This window comes from Lonchura striata, chromosome 2 (genome assembly GCF_046129695.1).
Source record: "Lonchura striata isolate bLonStr1 chromosome 2, bLonStr1.mat, whole genome shotgun sequence".
NCBI lineage: Eukaryota > Metazoa > Chordata > Aves > Passeriformes > Estrildidae > Lonchura > Lonchura striata.
This window is the reverse complement of record NC_134604.1, coordinates 89,723,227-89,743,339: the sequence shown is the minus strand read 5'-3', so window position 1 is coordinate 89,743,339 and position 20,113 is coordinate 89,723,227. Positions and strand designations below refer to the sequence as shown.

Sequence of the window (20,113 nt, the reverse complement as noted above, 5' to 3'; positions counted from 1 at the left end):
TGAGATTTGTGTGATTTAATGAGACTGTGATTCGTTTATCCTGTCAAGCTTTAAATAAAAACCCTCAAAGCACTTCCTTCCTTTTTTGAATTATGTGTTTTTGCAAGTACGGTATCAAAAGCTGTCCATTAAAAAGAGGGAGGGAAACCCAATACTGTTATGTATGTTGGCTGGATTTTTTTTTTCTTCTGTTTTATTAGACACTGAGTAGTATTATCCATTTCTCTGTTCCTCTCTGTCTCGTTTTGGTGCATTGAGAGGTTCCTGCCATCCTATTCAGTTACATATGAAAACAGAACATAAGCACAGGCTGCTCCTGAACTCTGCTTTTGCAGGGGGGATTTGGATTAAAACTTTATCCTGCGGGTGGGGAGTAAGTCCCACAGAAATCCAGGCTGTGCCAAAGATGGGCATAAACTCCTGCTTGTGTTGTGTGTCCTCAGGCATCATCTGTGCCTGTATGATGGAGCATCCCTGCATGGGGTGTGAAGTGACTTTCACAGGAGAAGATGCGTGCATCTCTTTTGGGTCCTGATCCATTGCAAAGCTCAGTCTGAAAGTGCCTTGGTGCAAGGGTTGTGCTTCACCTGCAAGGACCCGGGTCAGTGCTCCAGGGTCTCCTTTCCCAGACACAGGGGTGGCAGAAAGCAGCACATTAACCTTGGAGTGGCCATCCAGAATAGGGGGGAAAGACACAGCATGGGTCCTGCCACTCACCCAGGCTTTCAATCTACTGAAGGAACATGGCAGCCTCTTTCCTTTCTTAGGAGGAATAGGGTAGGATTCTCAAGTCCAGAGCCTTCCCTCAGCAGTAACAAGGTTCCCATGCTGCTTCTCCAAAGGGAAGGATGTGATCATTCTGGTGGGAGGAAGTTTTCACTTCCAGTTCTCATCCCTGTGGTTTTGAGGTGTCGCTGCCTCTCTGGCAGGTGTTGTTTTGCTCCTCCACTAGCACTATGGCTATAGTTTATTTTCAGTCTCTGCCTTCCTGACCTCTCTGCTGCCCTGCAGCCAGGCTTCCTTCTCTTCTGGCCCAGTGCCACAGCCTCCCCCAACCTCTGCTTCTTCCTCCCTGTGTTGGTGTACAACTCACTTCCTCCTCATTGACCTCACTGCAGCAATAAAACTAAATGCCTTAATAAAGTGGTTATGTATGAGTGGAGGATACACAAGTAAGTGATGGCCATCAGTCTAGTCACCTTGTTTCCACACCTGGCTTTTATCTCCAGCCAGCTTGATGTTTCAGTTGGCACATCATTCAGCTTCCTAGGACCTTCATGGTGATCGAATCCCCTGGGAACTCCTCTGCAACCTGCATTTTGTGAGAGGGAGGAGAGCTGTGCAAAGGTAGCACAGAAAAACCACAGCTCTGTGGTTTGATCTGCAGAGGAACTACTGAGATAGAAGAGTACAGCCTGCTGGGATGGTGTTTGTGCAAACCTAGATCCCTCCATTACTGTACAGTAGCATACTGAATTTCACTTTGGAAAAGAGTCTTTAGAGTCTTGCACTGTCTCTAGATATTTGCAGTGGTTTTATGTTGATGTGGGTACAAGTGGATTTTTTCCCCTGCTGTTTGGATCAGGAGACAGTGCTGTGGCAGCTGAAATATGACCAAAACCAATCCAAAACACCCAGCTGTTAGATCTGCAAGGGCAGTAAAAATACTTCATCTGCTTCTTTACTGTGTGTGAGGGAATGATAAGGACTATGGCCAAAGTGGTTGTTTCTGCACCCGTGTCCTGTGGTGGAACCAAGCTCCATTGGCATTTGCAACAACTTAAGCAGCCTTGAACCTTTGCATCCTGCTGTGAACAGGGCCAGGACCTAGCAAAGGTGTGGCAAGAGCAAACAGCAAAACACGGGGTCAGAAGTAAGATAAGGCTGAGTACAGGTAGTTCATGGCTCTGTGGAGCACTCCTGGAGAGGCTGTGGGAGGTGATTTGAGCTGTGTTGTGAAAACTGCTTGTCTTCACACAACTGTGTGACACTTCTGCCCCTTTGTAGTTTTGATTAAAGAGCCTGGAAGTGATTTGCACTAAAGTTGTACTGAATTTCACATGAAGTGTTATGTAGTACATTTCTATAGAAACACTCAGGATAACAAAATTGTGCTCAGCTCATAACCAGTCTGGAAAAGCCAGAGATGTTCAGTTGTCTCCTCTGACCTGAAATTTGTGAGGAAATCCTGGCTGAAGTGGTGGGCCTCAGGACAAGTCAGAATGAGAGCACCTCTCATGGCTCCTGAGAAAAGCTGCTGCAGGTTGGGTAGGTGGAGGGTGACCTGCAAGGTGCAGGCAGTCACTGGGAAACCAGGCTCTCCCTGGCCATTGTTGCTGTGTTAAACATTTCCACTGGTGGTAGGAAAGTCTGCATGTGAAGAGTCAGAGCTGATACAGCTTTTCTTTTCTATTTTTGCTTCCCTCCTGTCAGCCCGCACTCGGACAACCTGTATGTGGTTTGTGGGCTGTCGGAAAGTGATAGCTGGCTTCAATGCTGGGAAGCTTGAACTTGATGATGGAGCATGGAGACTAGATATCAGATACATAGAAGATAACTTTGACCTTCCACTAAGCCCCAGAGACTGATGCATCCAGGCCTCCATGCTCCTACACAATAATCTAGGACGCGTTCCTTGGCAGAAACCCCACTGAGCATTTCTCCAGCTGCTGGGTTCCAGCTTGACTGAGTTTTACTGCAAGTTTCACTATATTTGGCAATTTTCTTACAGCCTAAGCTCCTGGAAATGGGTCATTAGTAAAAATAAAAAAAAGTTGCTTCACTTCCAGCCCCTTTAACTTGAAAGCCTAGGTTTAATCAGACAACCTGAGAACAGGCACTCTGCCTGCCTGCATCCTCAGAAGCAACAGCCTGAGACTGGTCTTTCCAAATGCTCTGATTTGGGACACTTGGCTCACATTTAGTAGGTGATTCAGGTTAGCAATACCATTATTTGAATACCTCCCAAGGAATTTTCTCTAAGTAGATAATTAAATACAGGTTTAAAAGGCAATATCAGAAAAAAAAATCCTACTTCAGAATTCTTTGGGTGTTTTTTCTTTATTTCAGGAGACAGACTCTTAGGTTGCCACAAAAAATACAGAATGTAGCTTGACTCCTCTGAAGGAAAGAGCCAGATTTATCGGGACTAACAAGTAAGTTGTCCAAAAGAGATTCATTAATTAGGAGGCCTAATCAGAGCCAATAAGACAAATGCACAGGCCATCCACAGACTAATATACATCTTTTGGCAGTCACCACTCCCCACAGGCTTGCCTGTCTGCTGCTGCTTACTGTATGGCTTCCACCGCAGAAATGATGTGATAACACTAAAACCAATTTGGCACTTTCCACATGAGAGGACGAGCGTATTCCCCACCCTGGAAATGCAGCCTCCAGCTGTCTTGCCCTATGCCAGAGGTTTCTTAATACTCTGGAATTAGCTGACTAAGAGATGAAGCAAACTAACGGAGCATTTGCTATCTGTTCAGGCTGCCTAAGATTTCCATCAAACAAACTTTGGTTTGATTCTCATCCCTTTGGGAATGGTTGCCCACAGCTAACATTTGCTACCCCAAATAACCCCGTGGTGACCTTCGCTGCAAAGCTGCAGCCAAGAAAAACCCTGTTTAACATAACAGTGCACATCTTAGCACATCAACTTGAACCATCCTGACCTCTGAGCTGCCGGGGTCTGTACAAATTAATTTTCACAATAGACAGTGTTGAAAGGAAGGAATGTTTCAAAGGAATTAAAAAAATCTCCCTTATCCATCTCTTCTCATTTAAGAAATAGATAGGAGGCCTACTTTAGAAAAATGAAAAGTGCTCCTTGTTGCAAAACAATGGGCTTTATAAAGGGAGGGGGAACTCTTTGGTTTCTTGCATCTCAGCGTGGCAAGATGAAATTTAAAAACTTGTGTAGAATTGCTTTAACAGTTTAAAAGCTATATGTTGAGCATAGATAAAAGAGATGGAAGCTTATTCCTGAAGCATCCAGTGGACTTCAGTAATTGCACCCATGAAACCACCTGTTTTTTATTTATTTAGCCAGTGTAATTAATTGCAATCATCATTTCTGGTTTCCTACACAAATGCTTTTCTCTTTGCAATTGAGATGTGCTGCTGAAGGCAGGAATCCAAGGGCATCCCCAGATGGTGCTGAGGAAGATACCCCCTTGAGCAGCGGAGGGGTCTGCTCCCAGCAGGAGGATGGTGGGGAGCATGTGGAAGGGCTGTCCTCTCCTCCCAAACATTTTCAAAGCCAGGGACTGTGAGGTGTGAGAAGCTGCAAGGGCTGAGGGGGAGAGGATTGGATGTTTAGTGTGGAGAGAGATAACTGATATTTCTCTGGATTTAGTGCAGCTTTCGACACACAGCCTTCAAGATCCTGTGAGGTTGTAGAGGTTCTCTTGCAACAAATACAGTAATGACCTTGAATTTGCTTCCAGCTCAGCTGTACTGCTGGAGGACAAGGCATTTCTTGTGAGCAAAAAACATTAAAGCAGCACAGAGATTTGCCTGCATAGCTCCAGTCTTCAAGAGATTTGGGTATCCTTTCTGAGGCCCCACTTGAAATGAGGAATTGCAGATAAGATTCTGCAGTAGTTAATGTGTAAAGTTTTTGGATTTATTCTCACTGGTGCCTCTCTTTTTGCTTGAAGTATTGACAAATATACTGTTGGATGCTGCTTTTTTGTTTGACATGGGCATTTTTTTGCTGCACAAAGAAGCTAATCATGCCAATATGTGTGCTGACCAAAATCCAAAATGAGTGTGCTTTCATGACATAAGTGTTGTGGAGGGCTTGGGGGGGGGGGGGGGGGGGGGCAGATTTTTGTTTGCTTTAATTTAAAAATAGTTAATAATGCCTCTCAGTCCTTTTTCAGATTTTAGCCTGAATACTGAGTCTTGACTTCTTATGCTGAGGCAGTCTGCTCTGCCAAACATATATGATCACAGACAATTAGAAATTTGTAGTCTCACACCTGAATATAAAGGCTAAACCTTTATATTTCTTAGCAACTTCTGGTTATAAGATACAACAAAACTTGGAGGTGGGGGGAATGAGCAAATTGTAAGACTTATAGATTAAATTGCGTCTGCTACGTGACTCAGTGGAAAATGTTAGTGACCTCTTCCTTTATGACTTTGACTTCCTGCAAGCTTATCTGTTAAAAAGATCATGTGTGATGCTTCCATTGCAGATCCTGTAAGAAATGTATATTCAGCAGGAGAAACATCTGACTGAGCAAAGACTAACTTACACAATGGTTTGGAAGCCACATGTTGAAAACTGCTGGGGAAAGACATCAGGGAAAATGATAAAAAGAGATGAAAGCAGTTCCGATGGATGAAGAATTCTGATTTTAAAATGTGAACCATCTGAACACTGATGAGTGGGCAGGTTGCAATAACTTTGGGGCAGACCTAACTGGCACAACAGCCATATACTGTAAGGCAACTCCCACAGGACATCACCTGCAGTGATTTAAAATTGGAAGGTGTGGGAGTGTTGAGGTACTGCAGAGAGCAATCTTGCAGCAGCGGAGTGCAAGTAGGAAATGGGTCAGTTGGAGTAATAGCTTTCTTCTGTGTGGTTTGTGTCAGCTGAGCCAAGCAAACGTATGTGGAGCACTGGGTTATCAGAGTCATGAATTTTTTTTCCATTTATTAGAAATTGCTATGAAATTTGGTTATCCAAGTGTAACTTTATGAATCTTCCCTCTGTTTGGACACTGCCTTGAGCCCCAAAGTCAGCTGTCTTTGTCTAATGTTCCAGGCTTTGTCGATATCATTAAAATAGACTGTGTTTGGAAACATAATAGTGTGGTCTCACATTCTCAGGAGGTCAGCAGAAACACAGCCTGAAGTATCTCTGCTAATACCACCTGCGGCTTGTTCTCGCCTCTGCATTGTGGTAGACGATTTCCCCATCTGTGCTGAAACAACTGGATGTGTGACCACACTGAAGTGGATAAAGGGGCTGACCCAATTAAAAAAAAACAAAAAAAAAAACAAAAAAAAAACCCAAACACCCCAAGAAAACCCTCTAACATGTATTTCCCTACTGTATCAGTTCCATACATGGGGGTGTTGGCAGAAGCAGAGGCACAGTGTAGGAACGAAGGACAGAAAGAGAACATCTTACACTGGGTTACTGCTGGGTTCTTTTTCACGTGAAAACACAGTCTTAGTTACAGCTTCGGTTTAAACTTTGCACTCAGCTTTGATGTACTTCAGCACCTTGCAGAAAGGTGATAGCATGTGGTGACTGTGGTTTTGGTCCCTCCTGATGGCCAGTGTGAGCAGGCAATGTGTTATCACAGGTGTGTAAGCTGTTTGGATGTGGTGTGATAAGGTGTGATAAGCCTGAGGCACAGGCTGGTAATGAAATCCAAGCTTGCCCCTGCTCCCATTCCCCTTTGCTGATCACAGCTGGCTGGCACAAGCGGCTCTTAAGTCCCAGCATTAAGTCTCCATTGAAACAAATGGGTTAGAAAGAAAACCCCAGAAGAAGGGGCTTGGCTTACTTTTAATTCAGATCAGGTGAGTGATCTGTCACTAATTAGTACACTGAGTTGCACTGTGGTGTAGCCACTGAGGACAAGAGGACGATGACTGTGATGCAGGGAGGTGAATGGTAAGGCTTATGGTGGGGATTTGCTTCAGTCAGGCTTGTAACTGATAGCCACACCACTTGATTAAGCAAGTAAGTTCGTGTAAGGGCATAGTGTGCTCAATGGTCTGGCAGTGTGGTATGTATTTTCTTTGGAACACAGCCCCCTCAGTCAAACTTTGTTTCATTTGGACCATGCATCCCTTCACTAATGCACAAGCTGCCCAAAACCCCCAAGTATTAGTAGGGCACATATTTCCCGGACTAGATCTGACATTCTCTACCCACTCCCTTTACGTAAATCTCTATCTTATCCTAAAGGAATGTATTTAGATAGTTGTGCCATCCATTCTTTATTTCGAAAATCCAAACCTCTAGCACCTTGATGTGCCCAGGTCCTTCATGCATCTTCAGTGTGCATGCAGCATCCTTGGCAGAGGTACAGGAGTTGTTCTTATTTGGCTCTGATACTAGGCAAGAAATGATGTAGACACTGGGGCTGTGCCAGTTCATACCAGCTGAGGAAGAGGTTTCCCTCTGACCCATTTGTGTGATGCTCTACCCTTCAGCCTCTGATGATGTGCATAGAACACCATCCTTTCCAGGCTGTGGGCAGAGGAGGGCTGCATCTTAGAGCTTGTGCTCCCTGCCTGGTCCCTTTGGAGACAGGCTTGCTCACAGTTCCCCTGCGTAAGGACTTTCAGTAGTAAAGAGAAGACAGCTTTTGTTGTACCCACTGTGCATGCAGCCAGACATGGGCTTTGCTTTTTCTTTCTTAATGCTACACTTGGTACAGCAGAAGCAGACAGGCACATCATCTCCCTGAAGACAGGATCCAGTATTACTGTAGAAACTGGCCACCAGCTTCTTTTGTAGCTAGCAGCTGTCACGGTGAGGTTATAGCCAAAGCATGTCACTCCTACTGTGTCTGTGGGCTCTGGAGCTCTCTTTCTGCTACTGAATCCTTTGTGCTGCTGCTTGGAGATTAATTCTGCACCATCTAGCAATGTGTTAAGATATTTTTGAGTTGTATTTATTTTTTTGATGACTTTTAATAGCATTTGATGTTCTCTACAGGTTTTATTTTCCTTCACCAATACTTCAAGGCACAGAGGAGCTGGTAAAGGCATTGCCATGAAACCTAACTTGAAGCAATGGAAACAACTCATGCTCTTTGGTATCTTTGCATGGGGCCTGCTTTTCTTGGTGATATTCATCTATTTTACAGATAGCAACACTGCTGAACCAGTTCCAAGTTCCTTTTCTTACATTGAAACTAAGAGACTTCTACCCCTTCAGGGCAAGCAGAGAGTCATCATGGGAGCCATTCATGACCCATCATTCTCTGAAACCATTGATGGGAATGAGGTACTTCTTAATGAAGATCTCCTAGGTACTTTTAAATCGGGGACTGTAAATTCTAAGAAATGGACTGTATTGGAAGAGGCCTTTAGAAATGAAGATGAGTTTTTCCCACCCCAGTTAGGAAGAAACTCAAAAAGTGCTTTCTATCAAGTGAATGATGATTATTTATTTGCTGCTGGTCAGCCTCAGTCACACCTTCAAGAGATAGAAAAATTCATTTCAGCTGACGTGAATAATCCAAAAGGAAATATTTTACAGAACAACTGGAGCCATCAGAGAAGAATGAGGAGAAGGAGCACAAAGCATAGGAGAAGCCAGATGCTTGATGAATCTGATGACTGGGATGGGCTGTATTCCACAATGTCGAAATCCTTTCTTTACAAGCTTTGGAAAGGGGATGTCTCTTCCAAGATGCTAAACCCTCGACTGCAGAAGGCGATGAAAGATTATTTGAGTACCAATAAGCATGGGGTGCGGTTCAAGGGGAAACGAAACTCCAAGTTGACAGGAGACCAGCTATTCTGTGAGCTAAAAGAAAGAGTGAATGTGAAAACAATAGATGGCAAGGAGGCTCCCTTCTCCACTCTTGGATGGGAGAAGCACGTTCCCCAAATTCCACTGGTCAAATTATATACACATGGCTTTGGGAGCTGTGCAGTAGTTATGTCTGCTGGTGCAATACTAAACTCCTCTCTAGGGGACGAAATAGGTGGGTGAAATGCATCTATTTGTATGTATATATATATATATGTATATATGTGTTTGTTCATGTTTAAATTTCAAAAGGTTCATGCTTCTCAAGCACAGATCTGTAAAGTCTGGTTTTTCTCTCTCACTAGGGTTGCATGAATATAAACTAATGAACTTCAGTGAGGCTGTTCCCTTTCAGAACAATATGAGTGAAAGGAAAATCAGGCCTGAAGTTATAATCTAATTTAAAGAAAACAATGATTCCTTCTTATCATATTACAGCTTGTAGTAGAGAGGTGGAACTGTTTTCATCAGATCTGCCATAGTCAACATTTCTGTGCAACATGTGTTTATTTCTTCAGCAGATTAGAGCTATGTTCAGGTTTTGTTCTGCAAAGCTGTGTTATTTTGCAGTAGCTCATGAGAAACTACTGTTGTATGGCTGTCTCAGACCTTTGTCTCCATGTCAAGAAGCAGTAGAGTGTTCTCTTCATCTCTTACTGGTTCAGAGTTCACAGACATAAAGAATTCAGACCCTTGAGTAGCTTCATGCACTTAGATCAAGTCCTCTGGCCTCTTTTCTGAGACTGAATTTAAATGAGTTCAAGTGTGTTCACCCATTGTTTTCCCATTGTTGCTTTGAGTCAGTGAGGTTACAGGTGTGCTGAGATGTCAGTGTCACTCCGAATCCCCACCTCAAGGTGGGACTTTGTAGTAACTATTCAGAAGAGGGTGGCGGGACCATAAAACAAATCCAGGTCACTTTTATTTATCCTTTTCAAAAATTGCTACTCCTTGTGTTAATATCTCAGTAGTTCTTAATTTTAGTAGTACATGTGTAGTATGCTCTATGAGTGTTAAAAGAAGGATGAAAGGTTTCAGAACTTGTTTCTGAAGCAGGATGTGTTATCTCCTTCAGCTCTCTATGAAAAACCTTTTGATGTTCACTTATTAATCCTCCCCATCTTCCAGGGAGGATTCACATCCCAATACTTGCTTCATCACTCTGTATCATCTCTTTGACACAGATAGGTTTTCTTTAGATCTCGGGGATATGTTGGAGCTTCTAGGATTACCAAACTACTGCAACAGTCTTCCAGCATAGCAGAGGTGCCTAGCTAGCCTGCAGCAAAAATCACACCAGGGTAACTCCTAATTCCGTAGGAAGCCTCACTGATGTAGAAATATTTGGGGTGAAAAAGCTTAGCAGTTCCTACCTTCTCCAGAATGTTGTCTTTGAATGAAACAGAATCTTCTGTCAGTGTTCCCCGGTGCACCCAGTTTACACCAGTATGGATTAGTGCTGTACTATAGAATCCACAGTACTTTGTGATGTATTTATATAATTGCATATTACAGCATGCTTCAAGTCATCTTTGCACACTCAGGTGCAGCCCAGGTATGGATTTGGGTGCTTGACATGTTACCTGGGGCCTGCTTGCTCCTGTGTATACCCATTTTCTTAAGAAGCTTCTGGGCACAGAAGCTTATGTCATCTTCTACGGAAGAACTTCAGATTTAAATGGGCAATTGTCATCTGATGCCACCTAAAGGGAGGAAGATTGTGTTTGAAAAAGCCCACATAGAATTTTCAGATCTCATATATGTTGTGCAAGGAGATGTTGAGGAACCAGGAATCACAGAAGGTTTTAAATAAGACTCTCAGGGCAGATACCTGTGACTGAGGTGAGGATCTGGCCCAGACATTGGGGGGCCAAGTGACTGCTTACAGCAATGACAAGGGAGAATGATTTTAAGCTAAAAAGAGAGGAGACTTAGATTAGATGTTAGGAAGAAATTCTTTTCAGTGAGAGTTGTGAGGCACTGGAACCGATTGTCCAGGGAAATTGTGGATGCCCCATCCCTGGAAATGTTCAAGGCCAGGTTGGATGGAGCACTGAGCAACCTGGTCTAGTGGAAGTGTCCCTGCCCATGACAGGGTGGTTGGAACTAGATGGTCTTAAGGGTCCCTCCCCACCCAAACCATTCTGTATTCTATGGTTTATTCTCCCAAGAGAGAAAAAAGTAATGCCTATGAAAGAAGTAGCGAAGGACATTTCCCTTTATAGGCCTTTAGCTCCCTCTTCTGTGTTCCTTTTAGAAACACAAGCAAAAATGTTAATTTGTGTTCTGCCTTGGGCCCTCCTCTCCCCCACCCCTCTGACATTTTTAAATGAAAGTAGGCATAGAAATACTGTGCAAGTATAGCAAACACTCCCATCGTGATCACGCTATTAATTGAGAGAACCAATTATTTTGGCATCACAGGAAGTAACAGGGATCTCTGATCAAACCCCAAACTTTTTTTTTATCTTTAAAATGCTTATCTACAAACACATAAGATTAAAATCGGTTTATTTAAAACCAGCTATTTTTGGCAAAGGAGAAGTTTTTCATCTGTATACGAAGAATCCGCATGAATTTTGTTGGAAATGCATCGCACTGTCTCTCAATTAAGCTGCAAATCATACAATTCCCATTTCATAATCCAGTTCTCAATCAACAGATTTTCTAAAAGTTGTCAATCACAGATCCAAATTTATGTTCTTAAATTCATTACAACAAACTTTCATTTTTCTTTTCTTTCTCCAAATATGTGAAGTACCTGCAGCTTCTATTTATTTCCTGCACAATCAAGGTGCTTGACAAATAAGATCCAGGTGTTGAGGTTAAGGTTGTCCCTGCATGGGGACACAGAAAAAACTTCCATTCCTTAAGTTCTGAAGAGTTGGGTTTGGTGGGCATCTGGCAAAATCCCTCTTTTCAGACATGACATATTAATGATAACATGTATATCTGAGGTCAGACTGCTGGCTGCATGCCACACCGTGTTTCCCTGTATGGAGTGAGTACAAGAAGTGCAGAGTAAAGGAGGGAAATGATGGAAGATCCCAGTTTGATGGGATCAAGCCAAGACTCCATTGAGGCATGTTGGTTATCTTTGGAGATTTTGCCTCTTTCAGTTTTTGAGCTAAAGACAGCACATTTAAAATTACTAGAGATGAACAGCAGTACAGCCTACCTGTGGGTTAAGGCATTTCACATTCGCAGCTTCCGTGGACAGAAGGGATAAAAACAGACCACATACCAGCTACCAACAGGGGCCATTGTTTCTAGACAGTGGATAAAATATCTTACTCTCCTTCACACCTTCTGGCCTTTGAGATCCCCTTAAAAAAAGCACTGTTAGGGTGATTATCTCTAATGCAATGGAGGCTTGCATGTGGTGTCTACCCTTGACCCATACTTGACCCAGAGCTGCTTTCTCTTCTCCATGGCTCTAAGGTCAACTGCTTGTGGAGTAACTTTGACAGTTCAACTCTGTTAGATCTTTGCTACCAAGGAATCATGAGGTTTCTTTGTGTGAGCAGATGTGTGGGCTGGCTTCCATACAGAGGCTCTTTAAGATTTGTACTGAGCTTGAGAGTAAGTGCACAGTATGATTAATGGATTTGGGGTAGTCCGAGATTTTCAGGTATTATAATGTACTGTGAAACACAAGCTTATAGTTAAGCATTGTTGTTCATTCAAATGTGCAATTAGATATCCCTGCAGTTTACATGCTTTTGCACGGAGTAATTCTCTGTAAATTTTGTGATAGTAGTACTGAGCAATTGTGTGTACTGGGTGTACTAATAGTCTTCCCACAGTAAGTCTATCCAATTAAGAGAAGTATTTAAGTATTGTATGCTAAATTAATAGATGATTCTGAACTTTTTTTCCCAGTGAGCTTTTACATTAATAACATATGGCAGATGCAAGAGGATTTCTGTTTGTGCATAGCAGAATATTCATCATCCTTAGCATATCCAGATTAGGACAATTGTGTAAGTTTCATATTAGCTTAGATAACTGGTTTTATCTTACTGTTCTCTATACTAAGAAAAGAGAGTTACCCCCTCATTTGTGCTCCTAGATTCTCATGATGCCGTTTTAAGATTTAATTCTGCTCCAACACGTGGCTATGAAAAAGATGTTGGCAATAAAACAACCATGCGGATCATCAATTCTCAGGTAAGATCTTCCTTTTCAGAGTTCAAGTCAATGTCTCTTTTGTACAATATGGCAGCAAGTTAATAACCTCTAAAAAAGTGTTGGGTAATATGGGAAGCAGTTAATGTTCAATAGTTGTGATACAGAGAAGGTGAAAGTTTGCCCTTACAGGGGGGTGTGCACTGTCAGTAGAGTGGCTGGATAGCCTCATTTCAGAGAACCAGTTTGTAAAGTTTCTCATGTGAACTAAATTGTAAAGGCTCTGCAGGATGCCAGAGAGCTGTCAGTACAGAAGACCTTGACCTCCTGGAAAAGCCATTGCCTCCAGGATTTTCATGAAGCTCAGGCTGTCCTCTCATATTTTCCAGTTCCTCAATTATTTCCTTGCTTCAAGGCAAAAGAAATGGGAACTGAATTGTGTAACACTAGGAAAGTCATCATTGTTTAAAAATTTGGAAAGAACAAGTAAAAAACTATAGTGTGTACAGGGTATTACACATCAGGTGAGTTTGTTTGTCTGAATGGAAACAAGAGAAAATGGGATTTTCTGTGTAGGGCTGTAAATAAATAATAGTTACTTGAGCTACAGTGACACCTCATGGTTGAGATTATTTTTTCAAGTTCAAAAATGCTATTGCCTGAATTCCAGTCTTGGACAAACCAAACCTCTTTGCTCCTTATGAAATGCAGACAAAAAATAAGCAAAAGATTTCTGTAAAAGTTTATGACATACTGAAATGAGTTGACTTAGTCAACACCAGGAGGATGGTTGGCCATGTAATATGTTCTGCACATACATTGTGCAGATTCTGTTGAAGAAGAGCAAAATTCTGATTCTTGTTGAAGAAGAGCAAAATTTTCAATTACTGTAATTTTTTTGAGTTCATTATTCCTTCTGCTTTGAGTGATTGCCCATGCTAAGTCTGTTCTTGGTGGGTGTGTTTTTTAGGTGTATAAGCTCATGTTCTTTGCCATCAAAAAGAGGAGTTTTCACTGTCATTCCCTTCACACTCATTTTGTAGGTCTTTGAGGCTGCAGATCTTTGAAGTGATTTGGGTTAAATGTGCCCCCTTTCTTTTGTTTGCAAGAAGGCAGAAATATCTTATTCTGCCTTAAGTGCTGTAATCAGTGTATCAGGGAACATGGATTTTCATGTATTTTATTTTACTTTTTTTGGTCTTGTTGGGTTTTTTTTTTTCTTTTCTTTGATGAGTCTCCATTTTACTGTTAGCCAAAATGTCCTGACATTGACCATGCCTGAACTCCTGAACTGGGCGAGGATAAAGGTTTAGAAACTCTTTATAGTGTACTAGATTCAGTAGGCTCCCTGTAGAAGAGAGAGATGTTCCCAGGGAGTGATCTAAGCTTTTTAGCTCCCCAGCAGATTCAGAGAGATTGTGGTTAAATTAGCTGCTCTCCATGCAGGGCAGAGTGGGGTCTTCTGGCTCCCAGAGCTGCTGCAGTACATTCCCACTGGGATGGTAGTGGGGGCTCCCGTGGTCTTCTCTTCTGCAGTAAGTCTTGCTCCCCATAATACCTCTCAAGAAAACAGAGAGCAAAGTTCTGGCCAGGTCAGCTCACGTGTCTTTCTCACAAGAGTTTGTATTCCCACCAGCTTTGTGCTCCTTCAGAGAGGTTAGAAGCCACCCATGATGGTGGACAGACATCCACTTGCTGAGGAATTAGCCTTGCCCTCTCCAAGAGTGAAATCTGCACTGCCACTTGATGGAAGTTGCTTTCCCTGCCTATACTGTAGCTGGGTTACCTGTACAGGTTTACTGACCCTCCTCCCCTCCTCACTGTTGGAAATTCCTGCATTCAGTTAATTAAAAGGCTGCTGTGGCCCCTTCTTCCTTCATATTCTTCACTGTGAAAGCCCAAAGGACATGAAGGAGGCCTGTGCAGTGGCAACAGATATTGGTACTGCAGAAAAAATCTCTTAAGTATGAATGCAGACTCACTGAAAGTGAAATTTGTGTGGACTGCATCTCCAGAGAACTCTTGCTTACTGAAAGGCAAGTAAGAGCTCCTTTGTGTGGTAAGTGTGGAACCAAGATTTTAAAATCTTGGCCTTTTGGTCAATTTGCTCTGTATACTCAAAAAAGGTGTTTACATTATGAGGTGAAAATTGTTCTGAGAAATTAACTTGAGGATACTGATAGCAGCATGACTAATTCTGTTCTTACTGTAGAAGGCTGATGGAAATCATTAAACTCAAAGTTTATAGTAGGAAGAATATTGCTATGGCAACAATATTATTTTTTGAAGAAAAATATGCATAATTAAATATGGCTCATTGGATCCTAAAGGGAAATGAAAATTATTATGAATTTATTTGTCTGGAATGTTGATTATTTTAACAGCTGGAAGAAAATTCATGCTGTTTTGACCAATGTTGAACTACCTGGCATTGGATGCACCAGGAATCAAAGAGATCTAGTTAGACCTGGAGGGTTCTGGAAGAGGTGAGCCAGCAGGAGTGAAGAGTAGACTTCCAGTGTGGTGGGATGATCAGGAAAAGTACTGGGAGATGCAGGAAGGAGTTATATGAGAGCAGTAGATTACAGCAAAATGACAGTTCCTTCAAAAATTTCTCCTGTTGTTAGAATTGTTTCTCTAGGTATTCCAATTTGTACAGTCATAGTCTAATTTGCATTTTTTTTTTTTTTAATTGAAATGACACTGACTTGCTGTTAAAATGAGAAAACCATGAAAAAGGTGGTTGGGGATGGGGGGCAGAGAAAGACATTACTCTTGGGGCTGTAGCCCTTCAAAGAAGCTGCTCTGTGTCCAAGAGGATCCTGCAGGCAATTTGAAATAGTTTTGTTTTCAAGTTCCAGAATACAAGGTAATGTTGATACACAATAACACAGCATCTCAAGTGGTACCATCACATCTCCCACAGATGGAGAGTAATTCAGCATACTGCTACTTCAGACTGTAATGAGTGCTGTTTATGGCTAAGTTTTTTTGGGTTTTTTTTGTATATTTTTTTAACAAAACAAGATGCTTAAAATCAACCAGAACTGAAGCATAACAAGCAGCAGTGTGGGTAGGACTGTTCACTTGAGAGAAGGATTTTGCCATTTTTGTGGATCCCACTTGCTTTTAATGCTGTGGAATTCTTTGCATTTGTGTTTGCAGATTCTCACCAATCCAAACCATCACTTTGTCGACAGTTCCTTGTATAAAGATGTTATCTTAGTAGCCTGGGATCCTGCTCCCTACTCTGCTAATCTGAATGTGGTAAGATATCCACTTGGATCTTTCTTCCCAATCATATGAAAGTACTGGATAAAATTAATTTACTACTTTAGTCTCCTTTTTCTCCCTTTTCACTATGAGCCTCAGGTTCTGTCTGAGTGGAGAATGCTATGTCTGTAGAAATTGGTTTATTGCTCAAAAACTTTTTAGTAGCCAGCAATTATACTGGAAGGGAGTGTTCTGAGATGCTAGGATAGATGAACGGTGGCATTTGTTTGATAAATCATTACTATTTTCACATAACAGTGAGTTTTCTGCATGTTTGCCAAGGAGGGAACATTGCTTGATTTCAGAAGTAGGTTTTATCAGGAAAGGTGAAAAACTGCATCCGTTTTTTCCCATCTTCCCCTCTGCCTTTCCAAACAAAATGCAACATCCTAGTGAAAATCTCTCTGGGTTCCTTCCCCATTTCTCAGGCCTCCTCCCACCCAGTCTTCCTTTTATGTCCACTGTCCCACAGCCATCTGTGCCCTGCTGTCCACCCCCTGACTGAGAGCAGCAGATGTCCATCTGGTTGTCACTGGGGGAGTCTCTGCTTTGGCTGTTGCTGCAGCTCCGGCAGAGAAGTTGATCTGATGGCTTTTGGCAGAGGGAGCTCAGAGCTGAGCAAGGCTGCAAAGTAGAAAGTAAGCCTTCATCTGCTGAACTCCCTTAGCAACAGATGCCAGAGGCTGCCTGCTTCCCACGCAGGCTGCCATCAGCCTGCGTCATGGGCTGCTGCTGCCTCCGGCAGGGACAGGGACACATTCAGAGGGAGATTCACCCCCAGGCCCAGGTATCATGTCAAAGCTCTTTGAACCTCTTTTTTAATGTGGATCTGTGAGGGAAAAATGGTCTTGGTTCATCCCACAGCAGCCAATTATTTATTGTGAGTCTCTGTATGAAAAGAAGAAATGGAATAGCCCAGAGTGAGGAATGCCTTTCTAGCAGAAGCATCCACCAGTGCAGGCTGTTTTGCTACCTTTGCTTCTGTTCTGCAGAACCCAAATGAAATCATTTTATGCTATTGTACATGTAGTGTTCAAAACATGTTTCTTACTATTAAAAAATGTGACTTTTTTCCTCCCAGTGGTATAAGAAGCCAGACTACAATCTGTTCACTCCCTACGTACAGCATCGCAGGAAGAATCCAACCCAGCCATTCTACATCCTCCATCCAAAGTTTATATGGCAGCTCTGGGACATCATTCAGGAAAACACTAAAGAGAAGATACAGCCCAACCCTCCTTCTTCAGGGTTCATTGGTAGGTGTACCAAAGATGGTCCCAGAAGACATGTTAGGTTAAAAAAATAATTTCAAATGTATACGTTGCCTGAGGATCGAGTCCATAAGTGTGTACTGTGTGCTTTATACAGAAACAATGACTAGTAGAAACACACAGTATGAGAACTAGAAAATAGTTGAGTGAATTTGTTCTGCTTTTCTTGCCCTTCACATCCATAGTATGTCTACCATATCTATAAAACATGCATATATCTATGAGAAATTTGTATTATTCCATATTAATTTATATTTTGAGGACCCAGTCAGTTCTGAAGTTCCTCATTGGAATCACAGAGCAGAGAATACTCAGACAACAAATGAAAGCAGATGGTAGATCACGTAGACTGGGTAAAATCAACGGCAGGCTGAGCTGTATTCCCTACACTGGCCAAGGGCTTCAGTGCTCAATCTGAGCACTTCTCTTCTTCACTGGAAGCGATAGTAGATTCACTGTATTTTTTGGTCCTTCCTTAGTATTTCTGGGGGGATAATTTGGCACTCTGCCCACAATTCATACAGCAGAACAACTTATCTGATGTACAGCAGGTCCTGGCTGTGTACAGGTCTAAGGGATGCAAGTAGGCAGAGTGGCAAGGCTGAGTCAGGGTCATCCTGGTTTATGCTTCTAGACTCACAGGACAGTAGATTTTCAAATACCATCTTCCACTTTGGAAATTCTGTCCTTTCTTCACTGACACTATGATATCAATCTAGGTATTTGCTGCAGTTAAAAAATGGTTTGGTTTTTTCCTTTGTATTTGAATCTGAAAGCAAAGACACCTGAGATTGCATCTGATATGGGAAAACCAGTTTTGAGCATTTATCTTGGATTCTATATGCAGTAGTGACATCCTAGTATACCTTGGAGCACACCAAAGGCCTCAGAGAGGGTGCAGAAGCTCCCATAAGGAGAATATAAAGGCTTCTGGGAGACCTTTATGCCTTGAGTGGATTGTTCATACCTGGAACATGAGTGGAAAGTAAAGGTGGCCTGGTGTGTTGTCAGAGGGACCTTGGCAGTTGGTTACTTCTTGAAGTGAGGTTTTTTTGGAACCTGCTTGTAAAAATTGACAGGGAGAAGACAGCTCATGTGAAATGATCTCACCAGCTGCATTTTGCAGAAGTGTTTCTTGTAGCAATAAAGTTGTTGATAAAAATAGGTTAACAGCTGCTGATTGTAAGAATATTGAAGAGGATCATTGTGCTGTCAAATCTGTACTTCCACCATACATAAAAAACAGTTCAAAACCCTTCTTTGAAGAAATGGAATTAATTTCACTATGAGAATAGAACAGCAATCTTCAATCCCAAATCTAAAAGTTAGTGACAAAAAATATCCTTCAAGCAGAGAAAGCTTTGAAAATATAAACCATTAAACAAGCAAAATTTTAACACCAAAGTTGTAAAGATAAATATACTCTATGTACAGATGCAAATTTGCCTTCTTCTCTAGTGGCAATTTTATTTATATTGTCCTTTTCCAAGGAGCAGTGCTTTTTGGTAAGCTTTTAATAACTTTAAAGAAACAAGGTATTAAGATGAGCTTATTGGATCTACCCCATTTCATAACTAGCAACTGTTCTGATAGATGTATTTTAAATATTTTATTAGGGAGAGTCTTCCTGTTTTGATAACCTTATTGAATTAATGTCTATGCATTGTACATGTAAAATAATCTGAATACAGAAGTAGCACAGAAACAGCAAATGCATGTTGCCAGGGACATAAAGGGCAAGGTAGAGCATAAAAAATATATTGCAGCTTGGCAGAAAGCTGAAAAATCATGTTGGTCTTTAGTTCAGGTATCTCTCAATCACTCATGCAGCAAATAATCCTGTTGGAACTGAAGCTGGCAGACACAGCTAGTGTACCTGTATGAAAGACGTATGCTGAATACTGAGCTTCTACCTGACATCTTATAAAATCTATAAAATTATTTCTTATAGAATTAGTAGAAAGGTTAAGTGATGTCCATCATAAAATGCAAGTGTCCTAATTTCAAGAAGAGAAAATAATTTATTAAATTACTACACTACTAAATGCCACTGTGTTTAAAACAGCTCTATGAAGGAAAATAGGCTGTTGTTAAATAGGGGACCTGAATTTTTACAGAGATATACATTCCTGAATCTGAGCAATTTCTAGCATAGACCATGATGATTCTGATAATATAGAAAAGATTACAAAAATGGTTCTGAGTCAATGGAGGCACTTCTGTTTCAAGCTTTTTAGCTTCCATTAGGCCCAGTTTACAAAATTGGACAAATGTATAAATTAAAACATGGAAACATCAGAATGTTTCTTTTCACAAATGTCAAGAATGTGTTAGCATGGTCTTACAATGTTTCTTCAGCAATTACGTTTTTCTCATGACAATTCTATCTATTCCTGCCCCTTAACACTATTTATAAGAAACTGAATCTTGCCAAAGGGAGGATGTTGGTGGAATGTGTCTTCAAGGTATTCTTCTGCAGCAGTGAGTCAGCATCCTTCCACAGTATTTTATGTCAGGGGAATCTTTTAGCATCGTTAATAACTGTATTACAGTACTTAAGTCACAATATTATTAAATCTCTCAGAAAGGGAGCCAGTGGGGAAGAGGTAGCCTCTCATATGCTTTGATTTTAGAGGAATGAGAGAGAGAGAAGAGGTAGAACTTCTCCCCTGCTTTTTTACTGCATGGGAGCTAGGGAAAGTGTTGGTTTATGCACTTCCTTTGGGGTATAGGCTGCCCCATATCTGCATAAATTCTGCCTGGACCCCCTGCCTCCCTCAAACCCTGCTACATCAGCTCTGCACAGCTCAGTGTTGCTGAGGAGAGGCAGTAGCATTTGACAGCTGGCGGCTGGCTGAGGCCCAGGGCGTGTCCCAGCTGCGGAGGGGAAACTAGAGGATGGGAAGAGCAGGTTTAATTGACG

General features: G+C 41.8%; 1 protein-coding gene across 3 annotated transcripts in view; it reads left to right on the top strand.

Moving 5' to 3' along the window:
• The window catches only part of ST6GAL2 (ST6 beta-galactoside alpha-2,6-sialyltransferase 2), a 172,074-nt gene that overhangs the window by 138,632 nt on the left and 13,329 nt on the right, over positions 1 to 20,113 (top strand). For all 3 annotated transcript variants that reach the window (XM_021545540.3, XM_021545539.3, XM_021545537.3), the window contains 4 exons: positions 7,697 to 8,693; positions 12,591 to 12,688; positions 15,812 to 15,913; positions 17,001 to 17,175. In XM_021545540.3, coding sequence (XP_021401215.2) covers positions 7,754 to 8,693; positions 12,591 to 12,688; positions 15,812 to 15,913; positions 17,001 to 17,175 — 1,315 coding nt within the window. In that variant the 5' untranslated portion in view covers positions 7,697 to 7,753. The remainder of the gene's footprint in view (positions 1 to 7,696; positions 8,694 to 12,590; positions 12,689 to 15,811; positions 15,914 to 17,000; positions 17,176 to 20,113) is intronic.